General features: G+C 42.8%; 1 protein-coding gene across 3 annotated transcripts in view; it reads right to left on the bottom strand.

Moving 5' to 3' along the window:
• Positions 1 to 24,521, bottom strand: part of SNAP47 (synaptosome associated protein 47) — a 122,241-nt gene that overhangs the window by 35,214 nt on the left and 62,506 nt on the right. For all 3 annotated transcript variants that reach the window (XM_070416707.1, XM_070416706.1, XM_070416704.1), the window contains exons 3-4: positions 11,908 to 12,395; positions 5,889 to 6,013 (exon numbers count right to left, since the gene is read on the bottom strand). In XM_070416707.1, the coding sequence (XP_070272808.1) occupies positions 5,889 to 6,013; positions 11,908 to 12,395 (613 nt within the window). The remainder of the gene's footprint in view (positions 1 to 5,888; positions 6,014 to 11,907; positions 12,396 to 24,521) is intronic.

Genomic DNA, 24,521 nt, shown 5'->3' with positions numbered 1-24,521 from the left:
AAACAACATTATACATCAACTGGACCTAACAGATATGTATGTACAGAACACTCCACCCAAATCAGCAGAACACACACATTCTTCTTAGGGTTTCCAGGACAGACCATACGGTGGGCCACAAAACAAGCCTCAGACATAAAAAAGACTTAATAAAAAGTAAATTCCCTTGCCACAGTGGAATAAAACTAGAAATCTAGAAAACTAGAAAATTCACAAATATGTATAAACTAACATATTCTTTTTTTAATCCTTTTTTCCATTGATTTTTTAGAGTGGAAGGGAGGCAGGAGGAGGAGGGAGAGAGAGAAACATCGACATAAGAGAGACACATGGATTGGTTGCCTCCTGAATGCTTTGAAATAGGGCCGGGGATCGAACCTGCAACTCAAGTACGAGCCCTTGCTCAGGAATTGAACCCGAGACCTTTCAGTCTGCAGGCTGACACTCTAACCACTGAACAAATTGCCCAGGGCTAAATTAACATATTCTTAACCAATGGGCCAAAAAGAGAAATGAGTAAAATTCTTGAGACAAATCAAAACAAAACACAACATACTAAAATACTAGCAAACCAAATCCAGGGATTTATCCCAGAATACAAAGGTGGTTCAATGTAAGAAAATCAATCGATGTGATAAACCAACGGTACTAGAACACCATCTCAAATGATGTGGAAAAGACACCGATAAAACCCAACATCCTTTCATGACAAAATCAGTCAGAAAATGAGGAACGGGACTTCTTCATGAACCTAAGTAAAACTGTGGACACCCAACACTCAGTGAAGCCACCTGGCTGGTGAACACACTGGTGTGCCAAGAAGAGTGGCACACCAGTTCTACTGGGGAGGGCACAAAGCTCGAGGTGGGCCCCTCCCAGACTTCACCCCAGATGTCTCTTAATTTGGCTGTTTCCGATCTGCATCCTTTGTAGTCTTAAGAAGAGTGAGTTCCTGAATTCTGTGAGTAGCTCTCACGAACTATCAAACCTGTGAGGGCTCATGGGAACCCCCCTACATTTGTAGCCCATTGGTCAGAAGTTGGACCCAGTGCATCTGGTGTCTCAAGGAGGAGCAGTCTTGTTGGGGGCCAGGACCACTGTGGGGTCTGCTCTAACAATGGGTAGTTAGTGCCAGCATTGAATTGCAGTTCACTAGCGGGGCGTGGGATTAGAATTGCGTCAAAGGGCATTATCAAGAAAGTCAAAAGACAACCCACAGAATGGGACAAGTATCTGCAAACCACAGATTTGATAAGGATTTAATATCTAGAATATGTAAGAAACTCCTACAACTTAAACAAAGAGACAGCCAATTAATAAATGGGAAAAGAACTTGAATATACATTTCTCCAAAGAGGACATACAAAGGGCCAAGAAACCCATGAAAAGATGGCCGACAATGTTAGTCACCAAGGATGTGCAAATCAAATCCATAATGAGATGGCTCTTCACATCCACCAGGATGGCTATAACAATTTTAAATTTTTCAAATAAGAAAATAAGTGTTGGTGAGGCAACATTTTGAATGTAATTAATGCTACTGAATTGTACATTTAAAATGGTTAAAATGGCAAAATTTACATTATGTAGTTATTTTACCACAATAAAAACCATGGTCATAATATATATAAATAATACATATTCATTACATATACAATAATAAATATATGTAACCATCCAAAGCCAGGCACTCAATAACAAAATAATCAAACACTTGATTTTAAGATTTGAGGATCATTTAAGTGCTGACTGAGAAGACAGGAAAATGTTCCAGGGAGAACAAGTCATCCTTTTAATCCTGCCCCCATATCCCACCCCCTGCAGCCATGGAGCTGCTCTAGAAGAGGCTCACCCAGACACTGGTATGGTCTGGAGTCCTGGAGGTCCTTATCTGGCAGGTCCCTCCCTGTCCACAGTTTCCGGGGCAGTGGAAGGGACAGAACGCATCCCAAGATTCATGTGCACAGGCACCTGGACCATGTAGCCCAGATTTAGCCATGGCTTCTATGTGAGGGAGGTCCAGCACACCTGCACAGCCTTCTGTCAGCTGCAAGCGACACATAGCCACATGCTTGAACAGGCCCTCCCACTCTGAACAACCACTGCCACAGACAGCATGGGTCTATGCTAGATAGGTGACCACATTCAATGTGACAAGAGCTCTGACACTGTTCCGGGGATTTCAGAGGGACCACAGCAGGCAGGGTGGGGTCGGGGGGTGTTGCATGTCTGCTGTCCTTCAAAGCAGTGCTCATTGTTACCAGTGACCTAGTTAACGAATAGAGCAGACAGAAAAATCATGAATGGATATTTAAAAAGCTTGGCACTTTTTGTAATTCAGCTTTCATTTCATCATGGTAGTTTCGGAAGTAGACAGTGGGGACCGGAAGCCAGGGCCTCGCCTTTCAGTGGTGGCGGCTGAGGCCAGGGAAGGAGCAACGTGTCTGGGTCTATGGACCAACAGGGCAGGGCCAGGAGTAGCGCCAGGACCCTAATTCCTAATGCAGGGCTCATTCTAGGGCACATGTCCTCTTATCAAAATGTCAATGGTGTGTGGATGTCAGAAGTTACTAAGCACTTTTTCTCAGTTAACTAGTATGGTTTAACATTTAGAAATGACATAGGATGTGATGTAAGGAACATTTATTAATAAATCATGATTAAAGTAACAGATATCGAAATAAGTGGCCCAGCTCACTGGTAATATCTCAACTGGTGTCAAAGCCATAAAAAACAACAGCAGCATCATAACCACACCTCCTCCCCCAATTAATAAGTGAAATTAGCAGTCTGGAGAAGGTTCAGAAGGCACAGGACAAGAAGAGAACCAGAAGAGGTTTTCAAGTCTGAAATTATCCCACCACTCCTCACTCAAAAAATCCTCCGTGACTCCAAGCTGCTTACAGGACACACTTCTGACTCTCTGTCTGGCATGAAAGTCCCACTGTCTGTGCCACACCCCTTGCAGGTCCTTCCTGCCTGTCCACTTTCGAGGGTCCCCCAGCCCAGCCACACTGTGGCCTTCTTCATTGGGAATGACAAGGGCATCAGCTCAAGTCTCCTGTCGTTGCTGTTTTCAGTCCTGGGGCTCACACAGCGCTTTCCCTGCAATCCACCAGGGTGGGAGCCTGCCCCGAACCTGTCTGGATAAACCCAAATACCAGACTTGTGCCAGATTCTCATCTGGTTCTTTCCTGGTGAAAGAGGGAGGCAGGATGAAGAAAGACCAAATGCAGGACAAGGCAATGGAGTTGATAGGTTCAGAAGTTATAAAGAAAATGCCATGAAACTGAGATGCCCTCAGAGAAAGCCAAATGTGGTTTGGTTTTGTAATCTCCAAATGCTGCATCAAACATGTGGCAGTGACAGACTGTAATAAAGAGCCACCGTTCTGAGGCAGGGGAAGTTGGCCCATCCCACATTAGACAGGAGTCAGGGCACACTGCCAAGCCCATCCGAGCCAAGCCATGCTCTCCAGCCCCCACAGGGGTCCTCTTGCAGTGACACAGCCATGGCCACCACAAGGAGCTGCCGCCCCAGGAAGTCAGGCGCACCATCTCTCAGCACCAACTGCAGTTTAAGTCACCAAGACCCATTTCACATGACTTTAATAGCATTTGTAGCAGAAACCACAGCTGAATTGAGGATGTGTGTGCATTTTTTTCTTCCCAGAAATTTAACTCATTCCTCCATATGCTTAAGTTTCATCATTCAGTAAGATCTCCTCTCTAAGGAAACATGAGATTAACATCTAAAAGATCATCTCTTGAAACTAGGCTCTCCTTGCAGGAGGAAGAGTGAACAGCTGACAGTAGAAAGCCCTGCCCCTCCCGCAGCAGCCCTGTCCAGTCACTGGTTACCACCTTCTTGGCCCTGAGGCCACTCCTGACTCACTAGGCAACTGTTTCCAGCACTAATGCACAGGCTCGCTAGTAAGACTTATTGACGACAGTCAGGACCAGCTACACAGAAATGTGCTCTCAGGGGCTGTGGGTGAATTTATCCTGACCTCTCCCATAACTCATGGCTTTCAGAGGAAGGGTCCTCTCAAATTGCATAGCCACCTTCAGAATTAACAGATAAAATCCCTACATCCCCCATCACAAAGCCACAGGTTCCTTCCTCAGCCTCAATAACGTCATGGGAGGAGGGGGCAGATTCCAGATCCCACCAGCCTGAGACCTATGCTCCCATCCACTCCCAGGAGCATGGGCACGTCAGCCTTTATAGATCAGGGGCTCTCAAGCCCAGAGCAGACAAGAGCCACGTGTTCTGGAAGCAATTAGGAACCTGCCACACTTGTTAGTAGCAGCTAAAAAGCAGCATTTCTATGTCATTACAAAAATGACTAAGTTAGACCAGGAGGAAAAAGTGACAAAACGTGTATATTTAAATTACCCCACAGTAAAGATGAACACTTTTTTTCCCCAAAAGGAAAGGGCTAAGCTTAAGGACTCTATGCCTGGGCAGACACATAGAAAACAGGCTTGCAGGTGTGTCTTCAGCACCAATGAACTGGTCTCTCCAAAGCAGAGCTGGGTCTGATGGGGCCTTAAAGCTATATACTGACCTACAGAAAGCATACTGCTCACCCTGGGGAAACCAAGTCAGGAAGACACAAATTGCAAAATGCTGATTTCAATGAATAAGCTGCAAAGGAAAAAGAAAAGATGACAGAGGGAAGCTATGCATTAAGGTGTTTCACCAGGCCCAGCACTCAGGTCTCACGGGCTCCTGAACTACAAATGCACAACACACTCCTGAAGTAGGATGACAGGGAGATTTCTGATGACAGCAGAAATTACTTTTTTTTAAGGTAAGCTTGGTATGATGTTGGTTTTTATTTAATTACTTATTTTTATTTATTTTTTCAAAATATATTTTCATTGATTTTATTTGATACCTGTTTATTGTCACTTTAGGTAAATAACTAATTTAATATTGCTTCATAATGATATATGATCCTATTTAGCCAAATGTCCAAACTTTACTTTTTAATATATTTTTCTTGATTTCAGAGAAAGGAAGGGAGAAGGAGAGAGGAATAGAAACATCAATGATGAGAGAGAATCATTGATTGGCTGCCTCCTGCATGCCCCCTACTGGGGATTGAGCCCACAACCCAGGCATCTGCCCTGACACTCAACCAATGAGCCACACTGGCCAGACATAATGTTGGTTTTTTAAAAACAGTTATCTTTTAAAGATACATACTGAAATATTTAAAAATAAAAAATAATGTCTATGTATTTGCTTCAAAATTATTTAAAAGGGTAAAAAAGCCATTTTATTGCCCAGCAATAACATAGGGAAGACAAATTAAAAGTATTTCTATCAAATATTATTTAAATTTCAACTTCCTGGATACAAAGTAGCCAGTCTCTTCCGAATCTAGTTGAGCACTTGAGATGACAGAACAAATGCCCTCAACTGGATGCACACACACAGCACACCTGTGTATACACACACACACACACAAAAACCTAACAGCACATACACAGTACACATGTACACATATGTATGCTGCATAGGCTCACACACATACACAGACTCACAGCACACACACATACACCCACACAGCACACATGTACAGACTCAGCAAGGCACAGCACACATATGTACACACATGTACCAACTTAGCTCATGTACACATAGCTCATGTGTATACATATGTGCATGGGTAGAAGCATAGGAAGGTTGTGCTGTCTGCATGCACAGAGCACAAGGACTCGGGATGGGCACTGTCTTTCTCAAATGGATGTCTCAAGTGGGTATCTCAGCAGCTCCTATGGGTGAGAGGCAAGTACAAGCCAGGGAGAATCCTTTTCAGGCAGGAAAGAGAAGAGAGTCACCTGCAAGGGAGGATGGAGCCCCCAAATGCATGTTACCTGTCTGAGTTCCTGGGTGTCCTCCTCAGAAATGAGTGGCTCGCTCATCTGTAGTTGAAGCAGCCTGCCCTCCTGGTTCCCCGAGGAGGGCTCTCGGTGCCTGGCGCAGTCCACTGGCCTGGACGCTGAAACACAAGTCAAACAGCAGTGACATCTTCCATAATGCACACAATGTAGAAGTACTTACGACTTTACAAAGATCGTTCCTGCTCTCTGGGCCAACGACATCTCTCCATCTGCAGTCTCTGCCTGCTGGCCCCTCCCTGAGCCTCAGCTAAGCTGAGTGGCTATGGGGCCTGCCCAAGCCTTGCCTTCCACTCCAGTCCAGGGTGGTTTCCTTAACCCACCCCGATCCCAGTGAAACACTGTAAATACCTGGGGTCTGGTTCTATAACTGGCTCTCAGAAGAAAAGGCCCTATCCAGGAGTAATCATTTTCTTTATTAGAAAAGACTATAAATTTAAAGTTTAAGATAGTACTTGTTGAATCCTCATAAACCCACAGGATGCTCTGGGTCTGGAGAGCACTGGGATGGCCAGCTGACTGGCCAAACAAAAGTAACTGTGGAGCCACGAGGGAGGGAAAGTCTGAGAGCACAAGGCCAGGCATTGCTCAGAATGGGTTTCCGCTCCAACAGCACCTGTCTGCGTAATGTCCCCGAGGAGCAGAAGGGCAGCCTGGTTAGAGGCTGCTAATCAGGTGGCTCACAGCCCCTCCCATGGTGTGCCACCTATACCCTGGCACTGGGAACCCAGATGAGGGCATCACTTAGAGTCTGCTGCCTACTCTTCTGCACAGACCACCTCAGGTACACAGTGGTTACTGATTAGGATGCTGGAGAGGAGAGCAGGTGGCAGAAAGTACACAGATCTGAGAACCAGCACCAGATGCTCCAAGCAGCCTTCTCTGCTTTAGTGGAATGGGGGCACAGCAGGGTAACAGGTGACCCCCACCTCCTTCCCGGCGCCCTAGTGGTGGTGAGCAGAGCCGCCTTTCATCTGAGTGGCTTGGAGCAGCTGCCACTTGGAAAAGCAAGTCTGTCTCGGTAAGGCTCTCACTGGGCCTGAAGGGCTGAGGCCTAGCTGGTGGCCTTTAGGACACACCGACTGCACAGGTCCCTCCTTGGTGGGAGAGGTCAGCCACCCCTAACCTGCACACAAAAATGCCCCCTCTAATCCTATTTCTTAAAAAAAAAAAAAAAAGATTCTTACAAATAACACTCCCTGAAGAGTGCCTGGAGGAGGAAGATGATGCTCGGCCTGTGGTCAGCAGACTCCTATCCTGCCTCAGGATAAAAGCAGGTTGTGATGAGACAGGAAGCAGGTTTCTCAGGGTCCCAGGAAGAAAAGGGCCCAAGCCAAAGGAGTAAGCTCAGCCAACAGAGGAGTAAGTGTGCCGAAGGCAAGACCCCAGCCCTCCCCCAGCCCATCTCTAACTGTGCGACTGAAAAGCGCATCCTGTACAGAGCCACCACCTGGACCTCATCTCTAGGTCTGGAAAAGTCGCACAAGACAAAACATTACTGCAAACCATGCACTCGAATATCTGCTGTTCTAGGCCATTCTTTATGAAAATGCTAGTTGAAGCCCTTCTAAACAATGTCATAACTTGTGTTCTATACTTGCTAAAGCCCCACCTACTCCAACATCCTGGGGGTCTTGTTCATCAAAATGGTCCCCGTTGTTCCAATGTGGTCTAGTGTCCCTCAATGGAACATCACATATGAAAAGTCCTTTTCTAAAGTGTCGGTCAGCAGTAGAGCACTGTCAGAGCTGGGTTGAAAGCTATCATGGCAGAACAGAGGGAGTATCCTACTAGTTATTATTAGCCTAAAGGAGAGGCCACCTTACACATGACGTTAAAGCATTACCTGTGATGACACAATGGCAAAGTGCACTTCATAGGCCTGAGAGTTGCAGTTCTCTGGCCTCACTCAGCATGTACCTGTGCTCAGTCTGCCCCCTCACGCACCCCCAGCATGCTGGCCCCACCTACCTCTCCATCCCACACAGGTCCTGCACTTGGCCCTTCCATCTGCAGCAGTCCTAGTGTTATTCCATTTGCACACCTTTTAATGAACTTGCTTGGAACTGCCCTGCTGTTTATTTTTTCAGCATCACTCCAGGATCTCTCTGACTAGCTTCTGTGAGAGATGGTCCATCCACTCACACTGTGCCCAGGACTGTGCTCTGGTGTCCATTTCAACACCTATAGCTATATTACTGACCGAGGCATACTCTTTTTGAATGTTTAGCGAAAGAGTATTATTTAAACAACCAGAAAGCCAAAATGGAGGAAATTCTTCCTAGAATATACTAGTCAGAGATGTTTTTCAGGACAAGCCATGGGCTCAGTGGAATCCCGCCCAGCACAAGGCTTTGGCCACCCCCAGTGCTGTGTTGACACTGGAGCTATTGACTCAGTTACCTCAATGCTTTGAAATATCTTCTGAGAAAAATTAGTTTGGTTCAGTATAAGATGGTTTTTGACTCTAAAGTCATTAATTATCTGTTAACCAAACTAAGCACACATTGTTCCAGCTAAAAGGAAACTTACAGATGATTTCACTTTCCAGGAAGGAGAAGACATCGAGGAGGGCCTGACTGGGCAGTAGGGGCGGCACCAGAGGGCAAGTATGAGGCAAGATTTCCATGGGGTGAGTGAGCAGGTGACCAGGGTGTCTTTAATTAGGTGGTTGGGGAAGGACTCTCTCGAAGGTGCCAGTCAGTAAACAACAAGAACAAAAATCAGTTCCGGAACCCTTAACAGTGCCAGGCATGGCCTGCTCTGATGGAGAAGGATCTGTGGGCTTCCTCCCACACCTGTCACTCCAGGACCATGAAACAACCTGGGAGCATGCTACGACTGCTAAAAACTATCAAGACCACCAAAGCAAGGAGAGTCTGAGTAACTGACACAGTCAAGAAGAGTACAAGGAGATGCGCTGCCTAAAGGTCACATGGGATCCTGAAAGAGTAAAATGTAAAACAATCTGGATAAAATATGAACTTAGGAGAATAGCAACGTATCTGTATAGGTTCATTAGTTATGACAATAAAGGAAGCTAATGTCGGGTGACAACAAGAGTGTGGAAGACATGGGAACTCTGACTACCCTTGTAATTTTTTCTGCAAGTCTGATACTATTCTAAAATTTGAAAGGTTATTTAAAAGACACTATGCAGAAAAATAGCACTTTGCAACTGCTCTTCCCTAAGGTGGAAAGTGCCCACCTGTGTCATTCAGGGCCCTCAGAGGTCCACACAACACATTACCTCAGAGGTCTCTGGAAAGTTCTACTCACCCAAGGCAAATACCTGTCTCCTGTTGCTAGACTGCCACCTACTGGCCACATGTTTTACCCAAATACCTCATCAAGGAGAGGAATCCATTTCTGAGATGTCAGTCACTGTTTCCACCTCCACTGTCTCTGCAGTTTCCAATGTGGAACAGCAAAGACAGAGGTGATGGCAGACACAACACAGGCGACAGTGAGAAACTGACCCTCGTCGCTAGGTTTGCAGAGAACACAGTGAAGTTTCTAGCAAGTCAGATGCCATCTCACTTGCTAAACTCAACATGCTGGCTTCTTCCAAACACATCACTTCTCATTACCTGAGCCTCTCCAAACCCATAGCTGTAAGGTGCTCCTACTCTGTGAGGTAGGGTGGCCTCACAAAGGTAGGATGGAACTTCTTGCTCAGAGCAGAAGAAGACACTCTGCAGGGATCCCACCCAGGGGCTAAAGTTAGCACCGAGATGAAAACCCATCTGTCAGCTCATTCCATACACATTGGATCCATTACCGTGAAAGGCCAGGCCACAGCTATTCAATCCAACCCTAATCTAGGTGTTTATAGTGTGGATAGAGGAGGCCTATAATCATGGACTTTAGGTAAGGGAGACTGTCCTAGATAATGTGGTGGGCCTGCTACAATCAGTTGAAAGGCTTTAAAAGCAGACCTGTGGCTTCCTGGAGGAGGAAGATGATGCTCGGCCTGTGGTCAGCAGACTCAGCCTGTGCCCAGGAGGTTCAGCCTGCCCTTCCTGACGACAGGCCTGTGGAACTTGCACACACCTATCTTCCTACAGTCTGCCTGCTCCTCTCCAGCCCTCTCTGCCACCTGGGCTCTAGCATCAGGGCCTGCCATCCTACCCTTCATGGCGTCCCTGACAGCAGGCCCAGCAATTTTGTGCAGTGTGACCTCTGTGCTACACATAGCGTGCTCGCATCTGCCATCTCATTCATTACATTCTGTGCCCTATTTTCTATCAGAAACCCCATATCCAACAACCCACAAACATGGTGGAACTCTGTGACAAGGAGGGTTGTGGGTTTTATTTAGCATTTTTTCCCAAAACTATAGGTGCCGAATACCATGCCTGGCTCTGCAGGGTTCTCAGTGCTGGCGGAACTGGTGGCTGATGGTTCTGTGTGTCTCGTCCCTACAGAGCCTCTTCCTCTCACTGCTGAGGCCTCTCCCATGGGAAAATGCAGTTGGTGACTCAGTCAAAACTTGGGGCATCAGAGCAGCTGCCCAGCTGGGCTTGTACTAAAGGGCCCTCTGGTCAGGGTCTCACATTGGCTGCCACAGCCCACCATTCTTGCCTCTTTTATGGGCCAGCTTCTGAGTCCTCCTTGAGTGAGGGGGCCAAAGAAAAACCAGAAATGCCAAGAAAGTAAGTTTTTAAATTAAGTTTTTACATTAATATTTCTAACATTTTGGATCTCATGAGACCAGATCTATTATCAAGTATATATTTTTTGGAAACTCGAAGTCATCTAGAATACTATCAACATATTCATGTGTTAGGGAAATAGGTTACATATTAGAATTAAAATCAATCACTTAAGAGAAAAAAGAAAAGGAACCAGAATAGTAACAATCATCTCTCTTACTTTAACAGACATGCAGGAATCAAAGATACTTGTAAAAAAAAAAAATCACATGAAATACAGAAGTAATATTACCTATAATTCTAGTATTAGAAAATATTAGAATATTTTATGACTTTAGTATTTCTTAAATGGGGCTCACAAACAAACTTAAGGGGGGAAATGGTGGATCTGACCACAGCAAAATTAAAGATTTCTGTAATGGAGGCTGACAGTCTGGGAAAGCACTGGCAGCCTCTCAAATCAATAAGGAATGAAAATCTAGAACACATAAAGAACTCTTGCAAATCAGACAAAACAACAACAACAACAAAACACAGAGAACAGGCAATCCACAGAACAAAACCTGTGGGATTAAAGAGCAAATAAGCATCAGATGCTCTATCTCACAATCAGTGAAAGAAATTAAAATACCATCAAGATGCCACAGAACACTTGTAAGAACGGCAAAACTGAGAGGTCAAACATCAAGTTATCCCGTGCTATGGAGGATGCTGTGACCCAAGAACCTCGAGATGAGTGGACATGTAATATATCCGCATGTCCTGCCTCCCACACTCCACCCCACTGGACATGCCAGCTACACCCTCCACACCCCAGAGACCTGCAAGAGAACACCACAGAAAAAGCAAGTTTTTCAGAATACCTCACGGATGCCCCATAAACTACCCAAACTATGCTGCATAGTTTTCAAAGATTCTGATACCTGAACACACACCTGGAAGGTGGTCTGGGAAGACCTCGATCAAATGTGAAGGAAAACAGGAGTGAGACTGAGTAAGTTACTGATGGGGGGACTGGAGACTCAGCAAAGCAGGTGGGGGCTACTGCTAGTTAAGACCCTGAAATGCTAATTCTCAAATCAAATAGAGGAAAGAGTGAAAACACTTAACTCAGACCTCTTTGTTCTGAAAGGGTCATCAAAACCCTTTCTGATCTACTTGGAAATCTCTATAGCTTTCCAGTGTATGATAAACCAAAGTGATTTGAGATTCACAGTTGACAAGTACTAAGGAAAATGGTCTGAAATTATTTTTATTTACAATGCATCATGTTAAGCACATACCACAGGCAGTCTGAGACTTCCCAGGTCTGTGCACAGGCTGTGTTGATGGTCACTTACCTGCCTGCCAGACTGAGTAGCCCTTCTCTGCTGGGGAAGAGGTTCCAGTGCTTCTGAGCATCAAGGCATCTTCTAAAAACTCGATCTTCTTGCTGAACTGCATTTCCAAAATGGGAACAACTTCTGGCATCTTGGCAGATATCAAACGAAAAGTTATGTCTGGCTTCCCAATGAACCGCTGGCGGATGCTAACTTCATAATGTGTGTGAACCTTAATGTCATCTACATCTTCTCTTTCAAATCTGTGTAACAGCAAAGAATTTGAGTCATGGATTTCCAACCCAGAAACAAGGATGGTGAGCCTTCCTGGTTTAACATGAGATTCTGTTCCTTGGGAAATAACAGCAGGAATTCTGATCACTATCCCTTCTTTTCCAAGAGCTTTGGTACTAGCCATTGAGGAGCCTCCCCTGGAGTTTGTGTCTGATGGCATCTTCCAAAGCTTGAAGCTAAAGGGCCACCAAGGAGATTCCAGTTCTTTCAGCAACCTAGAAGATGAAACAACATACTAAAAACTAGGCCATGCAATTTTTAATACTTTAACTGCTTTAGCCTTTATAAAGCACTTTTGCCATTTTACAGTTTTCTTTTCCACAAATACTCCATGAAACAGAAAGAGCAGAAATGGTTATCCCCACGTTTTAAGAAAAGAAACCTAAGGCTAAAAGCAGTAGTGTTATTTGCCTACGGTATGTATACAAAGCTATTTGTAGTGGACACATTATCTTCAGACTCGAATATTATTACTCTTACCACACTTAACCCTGGGTAATTCTGACTCAAATCCTGTTCTTAATCTCTAGAGAGGTAATAGAATTCTGGCAGTGATCTGTACTGTCCAATACAGTAATAGGCACATATGGCTACCGGGTACCTGAAATATAGCTAATGTAAGGAGGAACTGAATTTTAAACTTAAATTTAATGTAGTTCCTAGCTACTATATTGGACAGCACAACTCTAAAGTAACGAGTAACAGATATATCTAAAAAGTCAATAAAAGGGAAAAAAATAGAAGCAGGATTGGGAAAGCAAAGGAATAAGGATCAAATAAAATAAAACAAATAAGATGATGGAATTAATCACAACCATATTAGTAATCATATTAAATAAAAATAGACTAAATTCTTTAATTAAAAGGCAGATTATCAGCTTGGGAAAAAAACAAGACTCAACTATATCTTGTTTACAAGAGACACTGTGAAATACGATGACACAGATACATCAAAAGCAAAGGGATTGGAAAAAAGATATATCACGCTAAAAGTAAACTTTTAAACAAGCAGTGTACCAGGAATAAAGAGGGACCGTGCATAATAAGAGGGTTGAACCAACTGAAATATTTAATATTACTAAATATGTATGTATCTAAAAACAGAACTTCAAAATTCATTAAGCAAAAATTGATATTATAAAAGGAGAAACAGATAATCACAGCTGTAGATTTCAACAAATTTCTCTCTATGATTGATCCAGTAAGAAAACAAAAATAATTAGTACGAATATAGAAATTTTGAGCAACACAATTTAACCAACTCAACCTGATTGGTATTCATAGAAACAGCATCAACTGCTGAATCATTCTTTTCAAGTGTATTCAGAACATTAAAAAAAAACAAAACAAAAAAACAGAGTGCCCTGGCCAGTGCACTCACACAGTGGTTCTCAACCTTCCTAATGCCGCGACCCTTTAATACAGTTCCTCATGTTGTGGTGACCCCCAACCATAAAATTATTTTCGTTGCTACTTCATAACTGTAATTTTGCTACTGTATTTAGGCGACCCCTGTGAAAGGGTCGTTCAACCCCCAAAGGGGTCGCGACCCACAGGTTGAGAACCGCTGGAGAAAATTGGCACATGTGCCAAAGATTCCCAGGTTTGATTTCTGGTCAAGGGCACGTACCCGGGTTACAGGTTCGATCCCTGCCCCAGTCCAGTCTCGTGTGGGAAACAAGCAATGTAAGTGTCTCTCTCACATTGATGTCCTTCCCGCCCCCCACTCTCTCTTCACCATGTTCCCTCCCTTCCACTCTCTAAAAATCAATGGGAAAGATGCTTGGGTGGGGATTAACAAAAAACAAAACAAAAAAAAAAAGAGTATAACAAGCCACAATAAATATCAGGTATTGAAATCATACAGAGTATATCCTCTGTCCCCAGAGAAATAACACTAAAAGTCAATATCATTAAGCCAACTACACCCTAGCTGGTTTGTCTCAATGGATAGAGCATCAGCCTGTGAACTGAAGAGTCCTGGGTTCGATTCCAGTCAGGGGGATTCCAGTCAGGGGCACATGCCCGGGTTTCAGGCTTGATCCCCAGTGGGGGGCGTGCAGGGGGCAGCCAGTCAATGGTTCTCTCTCATCATTCTATCTATCTCTCCCTCTCCCCTCCTCTCTGAAATCAATTAAAAAAAATTAAAAGATTAAAAAAATAAATAAAAATATTTTTAAAAAATTCTTTAAAAAAAGGCCAACTAGAACATTCTCAAATATTTGGAAATTAAACACAATTCTAAATAAAGGACATCAAAATATGTGAAGTGAATGAAACTGAATACATAATACACACAAAATATGGAATACAAATAGAGCAGTCATGCAAGGTAAATTTATTGCTCTCGACGCATGCATTTGAAAACTTTTTGGAAAGGTTTAAAAATCAGTGATCTAAGTTTCTATTTAAAGAAGTTATTAAACCCAAAATAAAGTAGAAGAAAAAGTAGAAATCAATAAAATTTAAAACAAAATATATTAACAAAGCCAAAGTCGGTTCTTTGAAGCAATTTTACAAAGTAAACCCCTAGCAAGAAATGCTCAAGAAAAAAAAAATAAAGAAAATGCAAATTACCAATATCAGGAATAAAAAGGGGCACCACCATAGATCCTTCAGCCATTGAAAGGCTATAGAGTAGAGGTGGAAAACCTTTTTTTCTGCCAAGGACCATTTGGATATTTATATCATCATTCACGGGCCATACAAAATTATCAACTTAAAAATAGCCTGCTATATTTGGTCAAACATTTAATTAACTCACCCCTTAATGCCCTGGCAGGGCCAGGTCAAATGATTTTGCAGGCCTTCTATGGCCCGCAGGCTGGATACTCCTCAACCCTGCTATAGAGGATGTTATACTCAACCGATAAATTCCACAACTTATATGAAATATACAAAACACTTGAAAACCCAACATGTAAAACCGAGGAAAGAAAAAGTTTAAGAATAAGAATAGCGGCCCAGCCGGTGTGGCTCAGTGGTTGAGCATTGACCTATGAACTAAGAGGTCACAGTTCGATTCCCGGTCAGGGCATATGCCTGGGTTGCAGGCTCAGTTCCCAATGTGGGACATGCAGGAGGCAGGCGATCAATGATTCTCTCTCATCACTGATGTTTCTATCTCTCTATCCCTCTCCCTTCCTCTATGAAATCAATAAAAATATATTTTAAAAAAATAGCTCACAAAGAAATTGAACCTGTAACTAAAGAGCTTTCCATGGGGAGTGGAGGTGAGCTATGGTTTAGGTGGCTTCACTGATGAATTCTGTAAACATATAGGAAAAATAATAATTGTATACCAACTTTTTCAAAGACTAGAGCAAAAAGTGAATGCTTTGCCCATTCAGTTCATAAGACCACTCTAATTCCTATTCCCAAACCCGGTAAGGACATTATAAGAAAACAAGAACATAGCAATATCCATCAATAACACAGACGCAGAATTCCTTATGAAAATATCAGTAAATCAAATCTAACAATATATAGAAAATACTACATTATGATTAAGTCGTATTAATCCCAGGATACTGAGATTGGTTTAACATACAAAAATTAATCATTGTATCCCACTGGTGGAAAACCACAGGGAAACTGTAAGAGTATCCCAAAAGATGCAGAAAAGGAATCTGACAAAATTGAACATCCACTCATTACTTCCAGCAAGCTAGAAACAGAAGAAAATTTCCTCAATCTGATACAGGACATCTATAAAAAACTTAAAAGTAACAGCATAGTTAATGTTGAAAAAGTCAATGTCTTCACTCTATGGTCAGAAACAAAGTTTAAAAAAATGAACAGATTTCTGAACTATCTGAATTTCGAAAGCATTCCTGAAGTCACACACAGAACCAAGGCAGATCCTTATCAGCACAGGGTGTTAAAGCATAGCCTCGATCTGACCAATGGCTGACCATTAAGCTATGCTGACGCCAGAACAACCCAGAGGAGCCCATGTAAGTTTAAAAATGAGAACATTTACAAACAAAAATAAAAGCCTGAGCAGATGACAAATATTGCACACTACAGTGTAAATACACTCTGTCAAATTAGTTTGGGAAGTTACTAAATTGAACAAACAAAAACAGCCACCAACGGCATCACCCTGTGGTAAAAAGGGAGATCAGAATAAAAAATTGCAAAAAAAAAAAAAAAAAAAAAAAAAAAAAAAAAAAAAATATATATATATATATATATATATATATATATATATATATATTTGTTTGTTTATTGGAAAATACTTAAATTTTTAAGAAACGAACACATTTTTAAAAGAGCTTTGATGGGAGATATAGCCGTTCTAGGGCTCCCAGTCCACATCAAACACCAATAATATATATTTTAAATGCCAAGTTTTCTAACAAAAAAAGTAAGAGGAAACCAAAATGTGACCTATACACAGGGATAAAAACCCCACAAAAACTAAACTAAACAATCAATAGAATCCATTTCTGAAAGCATTCATATAGTGTATTTAATATAGATTTCAAAACACTCATTATAAATATTCAAGGAATTAAAGGAAACCAAGTTAAAAGGATTAAAGAAAAGCATAATGATGATGATTCATCAAACAGAGACTGTTAATAGAGAGAAATTACATAAAAAAGAATCAAATAGCCCACCAACAACACAGAGCAGGGTAACGTTTATTTAAGAACCAGCTCTGGGCAGTTGCCCTCCCCAAACCAGTTTTAAGTGCAATAGAAAAAAATAAACCCTTGCTGCTGGGTAGAGAAGCCATATAGCCTCAGAGGCCAACCCCAAAACACTGCCACCCAGAGGCTGAGCCACAAACTGACTCTTAGGTGAACACAAATTAAGGCAGTCTGGATCACAAATACGGCCTGCTTTAAAATCAGGACTGTGATTTACAACACGGAGGAACAGTATATTGCAGGGAAATTCAACACTCTCCTGAATACCTGGCAGGACTAAGGCGAGCCAGGCTGAAGAGTAGAAGAACCGAAAGACCTTTACTACTGCAATTTTTTTTTTCTTTTTTCGCCTTTTAACTAAGAAACCAAATTTTTTTTCTTTTTCTTCCTTTTCCATCACCTGATTTTACCCTTTTAATTACTACATTTTTATTTTTAACCATTATTATTACTGCTACCATTTTACCATTTTTTAAAGCGCCATTTTATTTTCTCTCTCTTTTTTTTTTATTTTGGGAGTAGTGTTCTCCATTCTATTTTCATCGTTCCTTTAGCATCAATTTTCCCTACCTCAATTTTACCTCTATGCTAAAACCCTCTTCCTCACTTTTCCCCTTATGGTGTCCTGTTTCTCTTACCCTATTCCTGCTTTAGATTTTCCCTATTCCGTCTTTTTACCCCTGTCTAATTTCACCCTACTTATATATCCTATTTCCAATCCACCGCTCTAAATCCTTATACACCTATACCTTATCCTTCCGCACTATCCAAATATTTTTTTTCTCTTATCTTTCTATTGTTTTCTTGCTGTTTGCTTGATTGTTGAATATATTGTTTTTTTTATTTGTCTGTGGTTTTTTTTTTTTTTTTTTTGCTCGTTTTGTTTTGTGTTGTTTTTTTTTTTTCTTTTTTAGGACTGGTTGTGAGGTTCTTTTTCTTTTTCTTTTCCTTTTTTTCTGCTAGTTTTCCCCCTCCCTCACCTCCCCCACACCCCGGCTATTTTTGTGCTTCTGTTTTTCCTTGCCTCTCTTGATATCATTGGTTGTTTGCAGTTTGCATTCATCTCCAGGGATCTGTTGCTGGAATTTGTTGGGATTAGTGGCAGTTGTATCGGAGTTTTCTCCTCATACAAATAGTCTCTCCCCCTCTTCTACTTCATTCTCTCTTTTCGCTCTTTTTTTCCCCCTCTTTTTATCCCAATTTCATTTTTGCACTTCTTTTTTGTTTTTTTTTCTTATTTTTCTTTTCTTTTCCTTTTTCTATTTTATCTTTTTCTCTTCTTTCCTCCTTATCCCCTAATTCTCTTAATTCGAGTGGTCACCTATATTTGGGGTTATTAATATCGTGAATATATTTGTGTTCAGTGCCTGGTACGTTGTCCCTTGTTGTGTTGTATTTTGTGCCTTTAAATCAACGCAGCAGATCCAAGCAACAGCAGCCTCCTGATCACCACACCCTCTGTCTGGAGAACAGCAGCTGTATGTGAAGCCTCCCCCCACCAGCCAGAAGAGCCACCACAGCTGTGAACAGCACCCACCAGAGGAGCTGCTGCCAACTGAGGAGCAGCTGCTACTGCAACCACCCAAGGAGCAACCACAGCCCAAGGAGCCACAGCCACCTAGGGAGCAGCCACTGAACGACTCAACATCTAGATATGTCAGTGAGATCAAACATTGGCAGGCAAAGAAACCCTCAAAGGAAAGAAAAGGAGGACTCGCCAGAAAAGCAGCTAAGTGAGACAGAGGCATGCAACATGAAGGAAAAAGAATTCAGAATAAGGGTCCTAGCGTGCATAAACCAGATGGAGGAAAAAATCAACAACATATGCAAGAAGCAAGATGAAACAGATGAAAAAACCAATTACTTATGCAAGAAGCAAGAAGAAACAGATGAAAAAATCAATAACATATGCAAGACCCAAGAAGAAATGAAGAGCGAAATAGCTGCAATAAAAAACACCATTGAAAGCATCAACAGTAGACTAGGAGAAGCGGAGGACCGAATTAGTGAATTAGAAGACAAGGAAGCAAAAAACACCCAAACTGTACTGCAATTGGAGAAAAAAATTAAAAGACAGGAGGAGAGCCTAAGGGAGCTTTGGGACAACATGAAAACAAACAACATAAGAATAATAGGGGTGCCAGAACAACAGAAAGAGGAACAAGGGTTAGAAAACCTACTCGAAGAAATAATATCAGAAAACTTCCCTGAGGTGGGGAAGAAAAAAGTCACACAAACACAGAGAATCCCAAACAAGATGAACCCGAAAAGACCCACACCAAGACAATCATAATTACTATGACAAATGTTCAGGACAAAGAAAGAATCTTACAGGCTGCAAGAGAGAGACGGAAAGTTACATACAAGGGATCTCCCTTTAGATTATCAAATGATTTCTCAACAGAAACACATCAGGCCAGAAAAGAATGGACGGAAATTTACAAAGTGATGCAAAGCAAAGGACTGAATCCAAGAATACTCTATCCAGCAAGGCTATCATTCAAAATTGAAGGGGAAATAAGAAGCTTCATAGACAAAAAAAGGCTAAGGGAGTTTATCACCACCAAGCCAGCAATGCAAGAAATGCTAAAGGGACTGGTGTAAAAAGAAGAAATAACAAGCTCAGAAAGAAAACAGCCACACACACAAAAAGAAATGGCTACAAACAAATACCTTTCAATAATAACTTTAAATGTAAACGGACTAAATGCTAAAACCAAAAGACATCGAGTGGCTGAATGGATAAAAAAACATGACCCATACATCTGCTGTCTACAAGAGACCCACCTCATTAGAAGGGACTCACACAGACTGAAAGTGAAGGGATGGAAAAATATCTTTCAGGCAAATGGAAAGGAAAAGAAAGCTGGGGCAGCAATACTTATATCGGACAAAATACATCTCAAAGTGAAGGCCATAACAAAAGATAAGGAAGGCCACTTCATAATACTAAAGGGATCAATACAACAAGAGGATATAACCCTGATAAACATATATGCACCCAATGCAGGAGCACCCACATACATAAGAAAACTTCTGGAAGATATCAGGGGAGAGATCGACAACAATACAATCATAGTAGGGGACTTTAATACACCACTGACATCACTGGATAAATCCGCTAGACAAAAACTCAGCAAAGAAACAGCAATCCTAAATGACTCACTAGATCAGATGGACTTAATTGACATCTTCAAAACACTTCACCCCAAAGCTGCGGAATATACATTCCTCTCAGGTGCTCATGGGACATATTAAAAAATAGACCACATATTGGGTCACAAGCAAAGTCTCCACAAATTCAAGAAGATTGAAATCATAAAAAGCATCTTCTCAGACCACGATGGCATAATGTTAGAAATAAACTACAATAAAAACAACCCAAAATACTCAAACACTTGGAAGCTGAATAGCATGTTATTAAATACTAGAGGCCCGGTGCACAAAAATTTGTGCACTCGGCGGGGAGGGGGGTCCCCCAGCCCGGCCTGTGGCCTCTCGCAGTCTGGGACCCCTCGGGAGATAATGACCTGCTGGCTTAGGCCTGCTCCCAGGTGGCAGAGGGCAGGCCCAATCCCTAGGTGCAGCCCCTGGTCAGGCTCAGAGCAGGGCCGATTGGGGAGTTGGGGCGCCGCCCCCTGTCATGCACAGAGCAGGGTGGATCAGGAGGTTGCAATGCCACCCTCAGTCACGCTCAGGGTAGGGCCGATTGGGGGGTTGGGGCACTGCCCCCTGTCACACTCAAGGCAGGGTCGATGGGGAGGTTGCGGCGCCATCCCCTGTCACGCACAGAGCAGGGCCGATCAGGGGGTGGGGGCGCTGCCCCCTGTCACTCACAGAGCAGGGCCCATCAGGGGGGTTGGGGCTCCGTACCCTGTCACACACAGAGCAGGGTCAATCAGGGGGTTGAGTAGCTCCCCGCTGTCACTGACAGAGTAGGGCCATTAGGGGAGTTTGGGCACCACCCTCTATCACCCACAGAGCAGGGCCGATCAGGGGGTTGGTTCGCTGCACCCTCTCAAACACAGAGCCGCAGGATGATCAGAGGATTGGGGAGCTCCCCCCTATTAGGCACAGAGCAGGGCTGATCAGGGGGTTGGGGCGCCTTCCCCTGTCACGAACAGAGCAGGGCGGATTGGGAGGTTGTGGCCCTGCCCCCTGTCACTCACAGAGCCAAAAGGCGATCAGGGGGTTGGGGAGCTCCCCTCTGTCACACACAGAGCTGCAGGGCGATCAGGGGATTGGGGAGCTCCCCCCATCAGGCACAGAGCAGGGCTGATCAGGGGGTTGGGGCGCCTTCCCCTGTCACGAACAGAGCAGGGCGGATAGGTAGGTTGTGGCCCCGCCACCTGTCACTCACAGAGCCGCAGGGCGATCAGGGGGTTTGGGCGCTGCCCCCTGTCACGCTGATCCCGGTGCCGGGAGCCTCGCTGCTCCGCTGATCCCAGTGCCGGGAGGCATATTACCCTTTTACTATATAGGATAGAGGCCTGGTGCACGGGTGGGGGCCAGCTCGTTTGCCCTGAAGGGTGTCCTGGATCAGGGTGGGGGTCCCCACTGGGGTGCCTGGCCAGCCTGGCTGAGGGGCTGAGGGCCGTTTTCAGGTGACTGAAGCTCCCAACCGCTCCTTTTTTTCGTTTTTCTTTTTTATTCTGGGCCAGCTTTAGCTCTGAGGCCTCAGCTGCTGAAAGCCGGTTTCTGGCCTTTGTTTTTCCTTCTGTACTTGATACAATGTTGCGGTCAGGCTGGCTGAAAGCCGGCTGACTAAAAGCTGGTTTCTGGGGTTTTGTTTAGCTTCTATATTGGCAACATAGTTGCTTAGAGTTGCAGCTGAGAGGCCGGCAGCGGCAGGCGGGGAACGTTGGAGTCCGCAGTCACTGGAGCAAGCAAGCCTCCCTGTTCGCTTCAGTGCATGGCTGCCGGCCGCCATCTTGGCTGACAGTTAATTTGTATGAGGATATGCTGATTAGCCAATGGGAAGGGTAGCGGCGTACGCTAATTGCCATGTTTCTCTTTTATTACTGTAGATTGATTGGGTTACCAATGAGATCAAAGAAGAAATTAAAAACATCCTGGAAACTAATGACAATGAAAACACAACAATCCAAAACCTATGGGACACAATGAAAGCAGTCTTGAGAGGAAGTTTATAGCTCTACAGGCCTATCTCAAAAAACAAGAAAAAATGGTAATAAATCATCTAACTCGACAACTCAAAGAATTAGAAAGAGAGCAACAAGAAAACCCCAGAGTGAGCAGAAGGAAGCAGATAATAAAGATTAGAGCAGAAAAAAATGACATAGAGACCAAAAAAACAATAGAAAAAATCAATGAAACCAAGAGCTGGTTCTTTGAAAGGATAAACAAGATTGACAAACCTCTAGCCAGGCTCACCAAGAAGCAAAGAGAGAGGACCCAAATAAACAAAATCAGAAACGATAGAGGCAAAATAACAACAGACCCCACAGAAATACAAAGGATTGTTAAAAACTACTATGGACAGCACTACTCCAACAAACCAGACAACCTGGAGGAAATGGACAAATTCCTAGAAAAATACAACATTCCAGCACTCAATCAGGAAGAATCTAAAAATCTCAATAGGCCAATAACTATGGAAGAAATTGAAGCAGTCATCAAGAAGCCTCCAGCAAACAAAAGCCCAGGACCAGACGACTTCACAGGGGAGTTTTACCAAACATTCAAGGAAGAACTAAAACCTATCCTCCTCAGACTACTACAAAAAATTCAAGAGGAAGGAACACTTCCAAGCTCATTCTATGAAGCCAGCATCACCCTAATACCAAAACCAGGTAAAGTCAACGCAATGAAAGAGAATTACAGGCCAATATCCCTCATGAACACAGATGCCAAAATCTTCAACAAAATCTTAGCAAATCGCATCCAGCACTACATCAGAAAGATCATACACCATGATCAAGTAGGATTTATTCCAGGGATGCAAGGATGGTACAATATCTGCAAATCAATTAACGTGATACATCACATAAACAAATTGAAAGAAAAAAACCACATGGTCATATCAATTGATGCAGAAAAAGCATTTGACAAAATCCAACACCCATTTTTGATAAAAACTCTCAGCAAGGTGGGAGTAGAAGGATCATACCTCAACATAATAAAAGCCATATATGACAGGCCCACAGCCAACATCATACTCAATGGACAAAAACTAACACCATTTCCTCTAAGAACAGGAACAAGACAGGGATGCCCACTCTCACCACTCCTGTTCAACATAGTACTGGAAGTTTTAGCCATTGCAATTAGACAAGAAGAAGAAATAAAAGGCATCCAATTTGGAAAAGAGAAAGTAAAACTTTCCTTATTTGCAGACGACATATTATACATACAAAACCCTAGAGACTCCATCAAAAAGCTACTAGACTTAATACATGAATTTGGCAATGTAGCAGGATACAAAATTAACCCCAAGAAATATGAGGCATTTCTATACACCAATAGTGAACTTTCAGAAAGAGAGATTAGAAAAACAATCCCATTTACCATTGCACCAAAAAAATTAAGATACCTAGGAATAAACTTAACTAAAGAGGTAAAAGACCTCTACTCAGAAAACTACAGGACGTTGAAAAAAGAGATAGAGGAAGACATAAACAGATGGAAGAACATACTGTGTTCATGGATTGGTAGAATCAACATCATTAAAATGTCCATACTACCCAAAGCAATCTATAAATTCAACGCACTTCCCATTAAAATACCAACGGCATACTTCACAGATCTAGAACGAACTCTCCAAAAATTCATCTGGAATAAAAAAAGACCCCGAATAGCTGCAGCAATCCTGAGAAAGAAGAAAGTAGGTGGGATCTCAATACCAGATATCAAGATGTATTACAAAGCCACTGTTCTCAAAACTGCCTGGTACTGGCACAAGAACAGACATATAGATCAGTGGAATAGAATAGAGAGTCCAGAAATCGGCCCGAACCAATATGCTCAATTAATATTTGACAAAGGAGGAAAGAACATTCAATGGAGCCAAGATAGTCTCTTCAATAAGTGGTGTTGGGAAAATTGGACAGATATATGCAAGAAAATGAAACTAGACCACCAACTTACACCATATACAAAAATAAACTCAAAATGGATAAAGGACTTAAATGTACGAGAGGAAACCATAAAAATTCTAGAGGAATCCAAAGGCAACAAAATCTCAGACATATGCAGAAGCAATTTCTTCACTGATACAGCTCCTAGGGCACTTGAAACTAAAGAGAAAATGAACAAATGGGACTACATCAAAATAAAAAGCTTCTGCACAGCAAAAGAAACCATCAACAAAACAATGAGAAAACTCACTGCATGGGAAAACATATTTGCCAGTGTCATATCTGATAAGGGCCTAATCTCCAAAATTAATAGGGAACTCATACAACTTAACAAAAGGAAGATAAACAATCCAATCAAAAAATGGGCAAAGGACCTAAATAGACACCTTTCAAAAGAGGACATTCAGAAAGCCAAGAGACATATGAAAACATGCTCAAAGTCACTAATCATCCGAGAGATGCAAATCAAAACAACAATGAGGTACCATCTCACACCTGTCAGACTGGTTATCATCAACAAATCAACAAACGACAAGTGCTGGAGAGGATGTGGAGAAAAAGGAACACTCGTGCACTGCTGGTGGGA

This window comes from Myotis yumanensis, unplaced genomic scaffold, assembly GCF_028538775.1.
Source record: "Myotis yumanensis isolate MYYU_CA2020_CCGP unplaced genomic scaffold, mMyoYum1.0.hap1 SCAF_5, whole genome shotgun sequence".
In the NCBI taxonomy this organism is placed as follows: domain Eukaryota; kingdom Metazoa; phylum Chordata; class Mammalia; order Chiroptera; family Vespertilionidae; genus Myotis; species Myotis yumanensis.
This window is presented reverse-complemented; position numbering and strand designations above follow the sequence as displayed.